We start from the raw sequence: 13164 nt of genomic DNA, 5'->3' as shown, positions 1-13164 counted from the left end.
GGGAGGAGGGTAGAGAGAATAGTGCAACAATGAATGAGTGGAAGCCCAAAATCTCTGTAAATGTTTATGAAAATTAATAGAATATAATTATAGAAGAAAAAAAATAAAGTTGCCATGTAACCTGGAAAAAAAAAAGAAAGTCCTGGATACCTCCTGTATAACTTTCGTCCTTTCTCCAGGTTCATAGGATTTCCAGAGGCAAGCTATTACAGAAGTGGATGCCACTCCTGCTTCCAATTTACGTAGAGACCTAAACTGAAGCCAAAATAGTGGGTAAAACAGATTCCAATCTATATGAAATCATAACGGATTCTGAGTCTTATTCAAACTAGACCTATCTGGATTTTAAGTTGATGCTGTCCATTTAACATAAACAAAATCTGGAGAACTGGGTTCAATCAACAGGAAACCAATGGCAATAGGTGAGGACGGGTGAGGGGACTGTACGCAGGGGCTGAGGAAAATGGGCTTCTGTTACCAGAGACAGACCTGGGAGCTAGGCTTTGCCAAGACTCTGGAACCACAGAGCGTGGGAACTTTAAATGTGGTGGTGAACATCTGCAGTTCTTTATGAGGTTTTTTAATTTCCAGCTGGATACTGATTGATGTATGTTCACTATAAAATACTAAAAATAAATCTAAAGCTTTACTTGCCAGTTTTTCACCTATTACATGGTTGTGTGGGTAAGGAACTCTGTGTGGACTTTGTCTCTTGACAAACATTTCTAGAAGGTGTTACCATGTGAGCTCAAGTCAGTTTGGGTTCTGAACAAACCTACAGGACAGAGAACTGCTCCATGGGATTTCCTAGGCTCTGATCTTTACGGGAGGTGCTCTGAGAGAAAGAGTTCTGCTGCCAACCGAAAGGTATGTGGTCTGGATCCACCAGACGCTCCATGGGATAAAGATGCGCAGTCTCCTCCCATGGGATTTACAGCCTCTGAAAACCTGCAGGAACTCTGAAGGTCAGCTGTGAGTTGGTTCCTACTCAATGATGTAAAACAACAATTTCTAAGGGAACAGAATGTCAGGTCTTCTCTTCCATAGAACCACTGGTGGATTTGAACAGTTGTCAAAGGACAAGCAAAAGTGCTTGGCAGTTAAATACTTAACCATTTTTCCACCAGGGATCTTATTCTGGAAAGATCTAAACCTGTTACCCTGAGTGGATTCCCATCCAGATTTTGCCTACAGGAGAGAGCTGAAGGAAGGTGAGCCCAGGTTCACCTCCAGGGTTCATCAGATTCATAGCGATTCTTAGCAGGAAAGCTGTGGCCTATGCTCCTTGCACACTGCTGCAAAGCATTTAGCTGCTACGATTCTGAGGGGAAGAATCATGACTGAAAAGAAGGAAGCTTAGCAAAGTTCCTTAGGATGATTTACCACCTGCACCTTGCCTACTCTCACTGTTAACGTTTGCCCTTCCCTGTTTTAAAAGCTCCCCTCAACACCCTGAGGAATGGCTTGTAATTCCTAAAGTAGTTGTAAGTTTTCTCTTGCTGCGAGGGTTTTGCATACACTCTTCTTTCTTGCTTAACCACACTTCCCAGAATTACTTTTTAGATGATTGTTAATATTGAACTGATTCAGAAACGGCTTCCCTAAAATCATGATCCTGTCTCAATCCAGACCACAGGAGAGCGAAGTGGCCTGGGCTTGCCTGGACCAGCACACTGCTCAGGTGAGGTGAACCAGCACTCAGCCCAGGTGAGGTGAACCAGCACACTTCCCAGGTGAGGTGAGCCTGCAGTGCCCTTTCTCCATGTAAACACCTTTATCAAAGGCAATACCTGTGGTGTATGTATATCCATGCATGAACCTCCTGTCACAGTACCGGGCGCAGAGCTAATGCTAATTACATACTGATAAATAATCAAATCATTGATTCACGACAGCCATTATTGCTCCTAACACTTCTATTAACACCTTCCTTATGATGAAGGCCAATTCCTCAGATACAATTCTTATTGCCAAAGTTGTCTTCCCAAGGTAAGAATGGCAGAGCTAAGAAATGGCTATTTCAAAACATTGTGCCAATGTCAGTTTCCTGGTTTTGAGACTGTACTAGATTGAGATGCTACCTACCACTGGGAGAAGCTGAGGGGGGATCGCAGCGCGTGGTGGGCTATTTCTCCAACTTCCTGTGGGTTTACAAATAATAGAGAGGCCCGGGAAGTGAATAACTACACCAAGGGGGAATTCATTCACAGTACGATCAACCTTGTAAGAGCAAGAGGGCATTGTTTGGCCCAACACCAAGCTCAGAAGGCGGGGAAAGGACAGAGCAGCAATGGGAACAGGGAACTCAGAGAGAAAGGAACTGAGCTCTCAGAGTGAAGGGTCAAAGGAAACACGAGCACACTATGGAATGAGAAACTCATTTGCTCTGCAAACTTTCACCTAGCCAACAACAATGAATAAGCTTATCCACATCAACAAAAACAAAACAGCTATTAAAATCCAAACTAGTCAGTTCTCAAAATAGAAATTTTGGAGTTGTTTAAAATGTCATGTCTTTAATTCTCTAAGTTCCACTCCCAAACAGGACTGTCTTTTAGTTTCTAAGTGCCAGTTTTATCACAGCTCAGTCACTTCATATACTGAAGGGAAGTTCCACCAAGGCATGAATGAAAGGCCTCTCCATTATGGGGATGTTTTCATACTAATAGTACAAATTCTCATCCAAATTCTAAAATACACATTGGACCAAAGGCTAAAAATTAGCCTTAGACTAAATCTACTAGCTAATTTTAAAATCTCTCACAACAAGATTCAGTCACTAAATCACAGAAGAATATGACTAAGACAGATAAATAAATTTTTATTTAATAAGAGTAGGAATTAATCAGGGCATCTACTCCTAAAATTTTTGAATACTTATTAAAAAAGAAATAAGTTTAAAGGGGAGAGAACAGTGATCATCATCAGACTGAGAGTAGGAGACTGAGCCCAATATCTGGTTTGCTCTTTTCTTATTTAATTAACAGTAGATTTTGGTCATCTTGTCTAAGAATGTTTGCAGTCACTATGGAGAATCTGTGTTTACGGAGGATATTTGGTCTGCAGCCTCTTATACTAAAGATTAACATTCAAAATCCTTCAGGAAAAACAGTGCTTCTTTGACTTCACTTAACCCTGAGCTCTGGCGGTGTGACCTTCGTAAAGGAGAGGCTTCACACTGGACAGTGCTGGGGGGAGGTCATCTCCAGGGAGGGCAGCGCTAACACACTCTGGACAGTGCAGGAGATTGACTTGTTACTGGGATGCAAGGCCATTGGAGGAAAGGGGAATCAATCTGAAAGCTAAAGAGGGAGAAGGCGGGAGAGACACTGAAGTTAGAATGGAGTCTGTCTTGCACCTAATTCCCTGGCAACACTTCATATGAACTTCCACAGTGTCTCATGGTCTGCTGGTGCGTGACAGGCGGGTCTCTTAGAGGAGATGGGACAGGAATGGGGGGAGCTGTTCAAGAGAGGAGCACTTGAGGAGCAGCAGGTGCGAAGGGCCAGCCTGCGTGCAGGACCCTGGACAGACACATGTCAGGGCCCTCCCAGAATGCCTTTGCACAAGTCGGCTGCTGCCTGTGGAAAACCGCACAGAGACCCACCTGGCTGCTTAGAGATGGTCTCCTCTCTGAGTGGAAGGGACCTGTTTTGATTCTTCCGACTTCCAAGGTTACCGTGCCTAGAGAACACTGAGAGAGAGAGAGAAGGTTCTAGAGAATGGTTGGGAAAAATGCCACAATCTACTTTAGAAACACATTTTAAAGAGCAAGGGTGTAAGTTTAAAAACTAAGCTGTGCCTAACTCAAGCCATACTCAAGCCGATACTCAAGTATCGTCCTCACCTTCAGCAAAGCAGCGACAGCTTCCTGGGTGGCATTGCGGACGTCTTCCCCATTGACAAGGAGTATCTGGTCCCCCTGCATCAGCCTGCCATCAGCGTCAGCAATTCCTCCTTTGACAATATCTGACACAAACACGCCACTGTCATTTCTGCAGACACAATGGTAAATTTCAACATTACCATTTTTTGCCCCTCGACTGTAATGTAATGTTTACCAAGTGACATTTTGTTGGGAATATGTTGAGTGCTTTCAAATCTCCCATCACTGAAACCAATCTGATACTCTAGAAGCAAATACACTTAGTATAAAATTTAAAAAAAACAAAACAAAACAAAAACAAAATAATCAGGGCCATCAGGCTGATTGCAACTGACAGAGACCCAGCGTTGTATTTCCAAGGCTGTGAATCCTCGATAGGAGGAGAGTCAGTCTTTCTGTCTGTCTGTCTCTCAGAGCAGCTGCCAGATGTGAGCCACTGACCGACCTCTCAGTAAACAGCCCAACACATTACACACTGCACCACCAGGCTTCCTGAACTAAGTATCGGAAATAATTCAGACCAAAAAAAAATCCTCTTCAACTTATTGCCGTTGCATTGTAACAGTCATCACCGACCCTCCACTGGGCTTCGGAGGCTGAAAATCTTAGAGAAGGAGATTGCTCATCTTTCTCCCTTAGAGACACTGGTGGATTTGAACTGCCAGACACACGCAGCCTTAGAATTAACAGAAAAACTGCCTACAGGGTCTGTCACCAGAGCTTCCCTACTCCAAAACACTAGCAGTTGATGAAGATTCTACTATTGCTAGCACTCTTTAAAGAAGGAAGAGAATGTCAATCACTACCAAAAGGCCTAATGGTTTTATCTCCTCAATTGTACCTCTTCCCAACGATACTTAATCCCAGGCCTTTCCCCGGCTTCTTCTGCAGCTCGATAGTGAGGGTGTCATACACGTCCTCTTCTTTGTACGGGGTCTCATCTCTGTAGAGTGTCAGGCGTACCCTCTGCGGGGTTTGCCTCAGCACGTTTATGGCTTCATCGTGGGTGGCCTTTCTCAGGTCGATTCCATTCACCTGTACCAACACAGGACACTGTGAGGAAGCAGGCGGGGTGTGTGTGTGTGTGTGGGGGGGGGTGACATGCTAACCCAAGAATGAGGTAAAGAAGAGAGGGAGGGAGAAAACGAAGAGGGAAGAGGGGAAACAGACCTTCCGGAGGGTAGACACCAAGTTCACATACAAAGCACTCGGTACCTCTAAGATCTGATCTCCAGCCCAGAGCCTTCCATCCTTACACGCTGCTCCTTCCTCATAGACTTCGTGGATGATGATGGCACCCTACAGGGCAAGACAAACACAGCCTGGCTTTATGCCTGCACCTTAGGAATTGGGGGCAGAGAAGTCAAAACACACTGTACTGGTGCTGACGTCAGGAAGAATTAGACACCGACCACGTCTACTTGTGAAGCACACACCAAAAGCTACAGAGAAGTGCAATGTGGGGGAAATTTTAAGACATCAAATACAATTTTTGCTAAAAAATTCAAATAAATATAAACTTTCCCCCGGAAATGGTAAGAATGTTTAAGTTGAAAAACAATGCTTGTGGGGGGAGGAGGAAGGTGGCCAGGGAGAAAAGTGCAACAATGAATGAATGGAAATCCAAAATCTCTGTAAATTTTCATTAAAATTAATAAAATAAAATTTAAAAAAAGAAAATAAGCAATAATGAAATAATAAACATTAATTTAACAAATGCTTAAAAATACATATATTAGACATTGAAAGATGTTTAAAATTCTCTGTCTCTCTCTCTAGATATATATATACACACACTCTGTATATACATACACATAGTGATATTTACATGTGCATATGTGTGTGTGTATCATCTTCCCAATCTAATATGAAATTATTAGTCTTTCAAAAAGCATTTCTTAGGACTTGGGAAATTTTGTCTATACATTATCCAATTTTTCAAGGACTCCATTCAATATGGATCTAACTCAACCATAACCAGGCAATAGGAAATGAAGACGCAGCAGGACCGGTGACCTCAGAGAACTGTTTTGAAGCCAAAAGGCCATAAGCCTAAGTAGAACATATCTTACAAATTCAGTACTTGTTTACAAAAGGTGAACATTCCAGCACCTAACAAAGTATCTAAATTTTCTCTTTTAAAAGACCTAGGCTATTAAAATGCCAATGCATTTTTTTTTCTAAGCATTTGATGTCACTTAATAAAATGGAAAACAATTCCCCAGGTAAGAGCTCGATAAAAGGGCCCTGCAGGCTGGGAGGCTGTCTCTGGATGTGGAGGGACTTGGAGTGGTACCCACCAGCAGTGTGTCCGAACCCCCAACAATGCTCAGGCCCAGCCCCGTCCGCCCTTTGGAAATCTCAATAGTTGTCTCACAGCCGGGGATAATGGGGCAGGTGGCAGGATCAGAAGCAAAGATTGCTGGTGTTGATGACCTGCTCACACCTAAAATAAGTTTAAACATAAAATATAGATTAGAAAGGATACGTATTAAACTCAGTACACTGGCTGTCTATGGACCCATGTGAAAATGAGTCCAAGATAAGGTACCAAAGAGACTTTAAATTTATCTGTCATCTTTTTTGTTGTTGTATATTTAAAACATCAGATACCTATAAAGTTGTTGTTGTGTACCAATGAGTTGGAACCAACCCATAGCTGACCCTCCGGTGGGTTTTCAGAGGCAGTAAATCACGTAGAAGTTGACTGCCCATCTCTTCCATGGAGGAGGTAATGGACTTAACTGTAAGTCATGATTATTCATTTAGGGTGTTGGGCATAAACTTTCTTGTTCAGTTATTTTCTGTATTTTTTTTTCTGTTTCATTGCTACCAGGAGGAGCTGGAGCACAGCGTGGTACTGACCCTCTGGCTTCCCTCTGACAGTGGGCACTTCACCGGTACCCAGGACAATGTCACAGACTGATGATGGCAGAGCCCAGCTGTGCACCAGCGACCCTGAACCGCCACCAGGGAAGACCTGGGAACCCAGCACCATCGGGGACCAGGCTGATGGTGCCTTACTGCGCTTTTATGTGGTAACTGTGATTTCAGCTTTCCATTTTCTTTTCTTCTTATGCTCGAAAACTCACCCGCACTGCCACTGAGACAGCTCAGACTTACAGTGACCCTTCACTAGATTTCCAAGACTGGAAACTGCATCTAAGGAAGAATGTTTATCTTTCTATGTCAGAGCTGCTGGTGAATTTGAGCCAGGTGATGTGTGCGGCCCTTGAGCCTGCACGTAAACTCTCTGTAGGCCACATAAGCTGTTCAGTTATGGTCACGTTTGTACGTAGTCAAATTCAACTCATTCCTGTTCATTTGGAATCAACTCGCAGCTGAGCCTCCAGGAGGTTTTTGTAGCTGTAAATCACAAACATAGAGCTTGCTCATCTTTCTCCAGAAGAGTCATTAGTGGATTTGAACTGCCGGAGACCTGTGGCCTTTGGGTTAGCAGTGCGTCTCCTGACGCATCATGCCACAGCTGCCTCTGTAGGGAAGAGCTGAGTTTATAAAATGCAAGAGAGGCCAAGTTGTGATGGCCTAGTGGCAAGAGGCAGCACTGCAATCATGAAGGCACGCTGTTCAAATCCACCAGCTGCTCCGCAGAAGAAGGTTGGGCAATCTCCTCCCGTGCAATTAACTGCCTCTGAAAACCTGCCGAATGGTCAACTGTGGGTCAGTTCCAACTTGATAGTTCACAACAACCATATACACTCAGAATTGAACAGTTAAGAGAAGATTATCCTATAGCCAGTGTAATATAACCGCTCAACTTGTTTTATGCCGGTCTTCATATCCTATGTTTTATGTATAAAACCAAACTAAATAGCATGTTTCAAGAAAGCTACAAGTCAATTGAGTAGGTTATGTTTCTAAAACAATGTTTTCTTTTGAGGAAATAAGAAACACTGTTTTCTTGTTCCTGAAATGGTAGGAACAGGTGTATGGTATTTTCTTTAGTTATATTTTCAGTTAGTGTTTCGTATTTTTATAGACAATGCTATTTGAGGAACAACATAAAGTTTAAAACTGAGTAAATTTCCATAACATCTTTCAACACTTCAGTAAATTACTCAGTTTTTCTTTTTAAAAAATTAATCAGATATGTATGACTTTAAGGTTTTTTTACTAATTATATTGCAAATATATTAAACTACTGTTTCCTTAAAAACATGTCAAAATAATTGAAAATGACAAAGGAGTGGATTTTTTTCCCCTTAGTTACAGCAAAGTCCAAGATTTAAGATTTTATTTTCTTATGCTGCCACGCTGAAATGTATTGTTTTATTAAATACCAGTGTAAATGTTTTTTAAGGGCAATTCAGAAGAAGCATGTGCTCCAATATTCAGATCGGGACTTTCTGAATATTAATGAGACACTGAAGTACCATGTCAGGGTTCACATACACCCCAATGGTGGGTCTATTTTCACAGCATCTGTTGTTACGCTCTAAACCCCAGAACTCACATGCTCTGTGGAGACCGTGCTTATTGTTCAGTGCTGTAGAGTGGTTTGAGATTCACAGCAACCTCACATGACAGAGCAGAACTACCCTGTAGAATATTCTATGCTGGGATCTCTACAAACACAGACTGCCAGCTTCATTTTCTAGGGAAGCTCTTTGACTGGTTCCAACTACATCCCTTTCAGTTACCGGTGAAGTCTAGCTGTTGCAACACGAAAACTCCCCTCTACTGTGGTGATGTCAAATTTATATCATCACTTCGCATTAGGAGTGCTGATCACACATCTACAGAAAACTTAGGATCAGAGGAATCTGCCCACAATCAAAAATGAATGTACAAAATAAAGCCTCTAATCCAGATACCTGAAGTGACAGGATCCCTCGGTAGAAAACCCTGTTGTTGTTGTTGTTGTTATGTGCCATCGAGTTGCTTGTGACTCATAGCGACCCTACGTACAACAGCCCTAAACCCTGCTCTGTCCTGTGCCAATTGCACTGAATCTGATACACCCATCCCAATTACCCCAGTCACTGAATCAATCCACCTCATAGAGGGCTATCCCTCCACCCTCCCAAGCATGATGTCCCTTCTTCAAGGACCAATCCCTCCTTACAACATGTCTAAAATATGTCAGTTCTTAGGGAAGCCAACATGTTCTGCCTCCTTTTAGAGATGAAGACACTGAGGTTCAGAGTGGACAGCTGGGTAAGTTTTCCTGGAGCATTACTGCAATGACCATATATTGCCTGCCTCACAGTCCTGGCCTTTTTCTTCAGAAACTCTTCTCATCCCATTCTCTCACCAACACTCCCTCCCATGCTTGGCAAGCAGCAAGCTACAGGCAGGCAAACAGTGGTCTCCCGGGGTAGGACCCTCTGCAAAGTCCAAACATGCTGTATGTAAAGGGCTTACAGGCAGCTGGCCCTTACTTCGGATAGACTCTGGTTCTGGGGAGCTGGAAGGCGGGACCGTCAGAGACTGGGAGCTGTTCTTTTTCTCCCCGCTCCCTGAACCAGCTGCTGACGGGACAGTCTGGGGTTCTGGACTCTCAGCACACACGGTAAGTTTCACAGTGGTGTTTGCTGTCTTCAGAAGACCAATGAACTGGCAAGTTTGTGTCGTAGGGGGAAAGGAAAATTCAAAAGCAAAATTAGTAGATACACACATGAAAGTATTAACTCTAGCTATAATCTAAGATTGACAGAAAGCAAAACAATACCAATTTGGGGGACAGAATTTGAAGGATCAAGACAAGAATTGTTCTCTAGTTTCCTCTGACTGGGGCATGTACATTAAGGCAATTTTTAATTGTACCTTAACTCTAGTTCTAACCAGATTCTTCCTTATGTGAGTTGTGGTGGTTGTTGTTATGTGCCGTCGAGTCGTTTGCGACTCATAGTGACCCTATGTACAACAGCCCTAAACCCTGCTCTATCCTGTGCCAGTCACACTGCCTCTGACACACCCATCCTGATTACCCCAGTCACTGAATCAATCCACCTCATAGAGGGTCTTCCCCTCCTGCGCTGTCCCTCTACCCTACCAAGCATGATGTCCCTCTCCAAGGACCTGCCTCTCCTTACAACATGTGTATACATTTTTCATCATTTCATACCACAGTCTTCAAGTTCATTCTGACTCACAGTAATCTTATGTGAAAGAACAGAACTGCTCCATCGTTTCCAAGGCTGTAAATCTTTACAGAAGCCAACCAGCCTTTGCTCTTGTAGAATAGCTGGTAGATTTGAACTGCCAACCTTTCCCTCAGCAACCTAAAGTTTAATCCTCTACGGTTCCTTCACTGTTTTTGTTTTTCTTTATTAATTTTATTGAAAGTTTAGAGAGACTTGAGTTTTCCAGTCATTCATTGTTGTACGTCTCTCCCTGCCCACCCCCTTCCCTCCAATTCACTCTTCTCCTTGTTTTATAGTTCTAATTTAAGTGTGTAACTTTTCTACAGCCTTAGAAGATAACTAGGGTATTTTACCCACTTTCTTATTCCTTAGGGGAAGCTGAAGCAGTGTATAAAAACATTTTCAGTAAAATGGAAATGCACGTGCTAAGGGCACTACCCATCAGAAGAACCAAGCTGAGTGGAATGTAATACATGATAGATGGAAGAAAGAATCTTACATAAATGTTACTGAAATAGAATAAGAAACTGACAGTTAGCTTCTGGCTGCCCCAAAAGAAATGGAAACACAAGTCAGTACTTCACGCCCTTTAACAAAAGGAAGGAAAGCAAATTCAATTTCAGGAGACAATGCTTTTTCTGGAAATTAACAGGAAAGGCCTCACAAGATATTTTTAAGTATTATGGTCACCTCAAGGGGAAAGGGAATATAGGTTCTAAACACTGCTAAATCCCATAAAAATCAATATTTAATAATGTGCCTGTAAAGCATTGCTCTTAGTATAAAGACCTGTTTAACTTCAGTTTAAGTTGTGCATTTAAAGATCTTAGAATATTTGTAAAGCATTATACATAGTAGATATTTATGGGAGACATAATGATTTTAAAAAACCAGCTCTTTGGTGTTTATGCAAGATTTTGTTTTGCAGTGTCAAGTTTTTCTGAGGAAAAGTGAAAATGGTATTTATAAAATATGCTTCCTAATAAAGGAATAATTCATCAAGTAATGGGAAAAAAGGCCTTAATGTCACTTTGGTTGTAAAAAATGATCTAGAGATTGAAAGGCCACGGAATCATTTCTTCTTTTCCGTAGGCTACATGTCTAATAGTTTACACAGCTCTATTAGACTCCCCATGCCCATAACATGGCCTACACACATCCTAACCAGGTCCAGGTAAGTGCTTAAAGGACCAATGGCTGTCTGAAACCAGTACCTTTTCAACAGGATACCCAACAACAACTTCATCATCAACAGCCAAAATCTGGTCTCCAACTTTGAGGCGTCCATCCTAAATGGAAGCATGGATGATTTCGAGTGATTTTCCAGTAGAAATTCCCTTTTCTACCACCCTGTGATGGTGAGAATGAAGAGCCTCACCTTGGCTGCTACCCCGTGCTCGGTTAGACTCTTAATGACGACTCCGTTAAGTGTGTCTTCTTCACTGATAGCAATGCCCAGACCCCCTTGATCCTAGAGAAGCAGAGAAAAGAGCTCTCAGGAATGTCAAGTCTCTCATTTCTATTTAGAACTCAGAAGTTATAAATGTCATTTTTCACCAAAGGGTTTGAAAGCCAATGATCATTTGTCTAAAGACCCTACGCAGAAAGTTCTTCTAATAGGAATCTTCCACCATGTAGTCGAGGAGTGTAACCTTTCCTCTATATCTGACATCTTTCCTGACTAAAACCGATTACAAAGATGCATTCAATAATTTAGTCAACAATATGTAACATCTGTAGACAATCTAGTCCTGTGTATCTAGCAGACACAACTAAACCTGAGCTAAATATTTTGCCTCTTGTCCTTCTGATAAGTAGCTCAGCAATAACGACAACACCCGACTATTTTTATCCCATGTTCTTTGTGCAGAGAGCTCACAATTACTGATGTGTGTTGGTCCTTCCTGGGGATGAATGCTCCGAGTAGTTTTTGGAGAGATTCACAATTCTATTGACAGAGTGAACATGCTCTCAACTCTGAGAAGACCTTCAATGAAACCTTTAGCTGGAAAAGGTTTACTTAGATGACTTTGTCTATGTTTTCCACTTTTTTCAATAGCCAAATATTCTACAACATTGACCTTGACTTCTCTGATAGAGACAGGCCAGTTTACTGATACACTGATTTCTCAAAGATCTCTCAGGATGTATTCCAAGGGGTTTATGACAGCTCGTTCAGGCTTCTGTGTACCCTCATTGCTGGGTGTCAGGTGAAATGCTTGCATCAATATCTCTAATAACAGAATTTCAGAGACGGTTCTGATTAGGGGCTTGAGATGACACACAGGTATAACCTGGATTGGTAAAGTCATACTTCTAGATGACTGCTATTTGTTCAATGCTCTAGAATTTGTCCTCACTTTGAAATGATTGAACCAACCCAACTCACAAGAAATTCTTTATTCCAAGCACTTTCATTTGCTGTATGTGCAGTATTTAAATCATTAGGTTTCATATTTTTCTTGCACTAAAGTAAGGCCGTATGTACCTGTTTCGACTCAGATCTATAGACTTTTCTATAGATGAAAGACACAATGAGGCTCAGATTTTGTTTGCAACCTGGGGTTGCCTGTAGTCCTTTAAGACATTAGTTAATATCTTTTAGCTCTGAACTTCAGTGCAGATCTTTTAAAAAACAATCATTAGTGAGCATGTCCAGTTATACGAGTTTTCAGTTGTGTGTGAAAGGATGACTATGTATTTATTTCTTTTTCTTTTCTTTCCTTCAGTGAGGTCCCTTGGTAAACAAGCAAAGAGCAGAGAGGGTTTCCTGTTGAACTTTCCCTAGTAAATCTGAGCCCCTGTTACATACCAGTTAGGCGAGAAGTCCTCATACTTGACACACATCACAATCACCTTATTCGACTACCAAATACTCAGCTCACCCCACATTTCTCGTGCAGGACGTCTGGATTGGCCTGGGCACATCCATTTCAAACTAGTTCACAGGCAATGCTGACGGGGCCACACTTGATAAGCACTGGGTGAGGACACTGGGGGAGTGAGGGAAGGCGTCATTCTCATTTGCAGCAGATTTACCTTGGGAAGCTCCAGGTGTTGCACGTTTGTAAATGAACTGAGGTCGCCTGCCAGGTCCGCTGTAGCAGCACTTAAGTCAGCCTGATAGAGGGAGAAGAGACATGGCCAAGAGGGCAAGTGAGCACCATGCAA

General features: G+C 42.3%; 1 protein-coding gene across 1 annotated transcript in view; it reads right to left on the bottom strand.

Moving 5' to 3' along the window:
• Positions 1-13164, bottom strand: part of MPDZ (multiple PDZ domain protein) — a 153417-nt gene that overhangs the window by 16658 nt on the left and 123595 nt on the right. The window contains 8 exon segments of the mRNA XM_006881297.1: positions 3848-3995; positions 4728-4921; positions 5102-5185; positions 6187-6332; positions 9289-9463; positions 11208-11282; positions 11372-11464; positions 13033-13113. Coding sequence (XP_006881359.1) covers positions 3848-3995; positions 4728-4921; positions 5102-5185; positions 6187-6332; positions 9289-9463; positions 11208-11282; positions 11372-11464; positions 13033-13113 — 996 coding nt within the window.

Source organism: Elephantulus edwardii, unplaced genomic scaffold, assembly GCF_000299155.1.
Source record: "Elephantulus edwardii isolate Elephantulus edwardi_28Jun2011 unplaced genomic scaffold, EleEdw1.0 scaffold00014, whole genome shotgun sequence".
Taxonomy (NCBI): domain Eukaryota; kingdom Metazoa; phylum Chordata; class Mammalia; order Macroscelidea; family Macroscelididae; genus Elephantulus; species Elephantulus edwardii.
The sequence above is the reverse complement of the archived record's forward strand: the minus strand, read 5'-3'. Positions and strand labels throughout refer to the sequence as shown.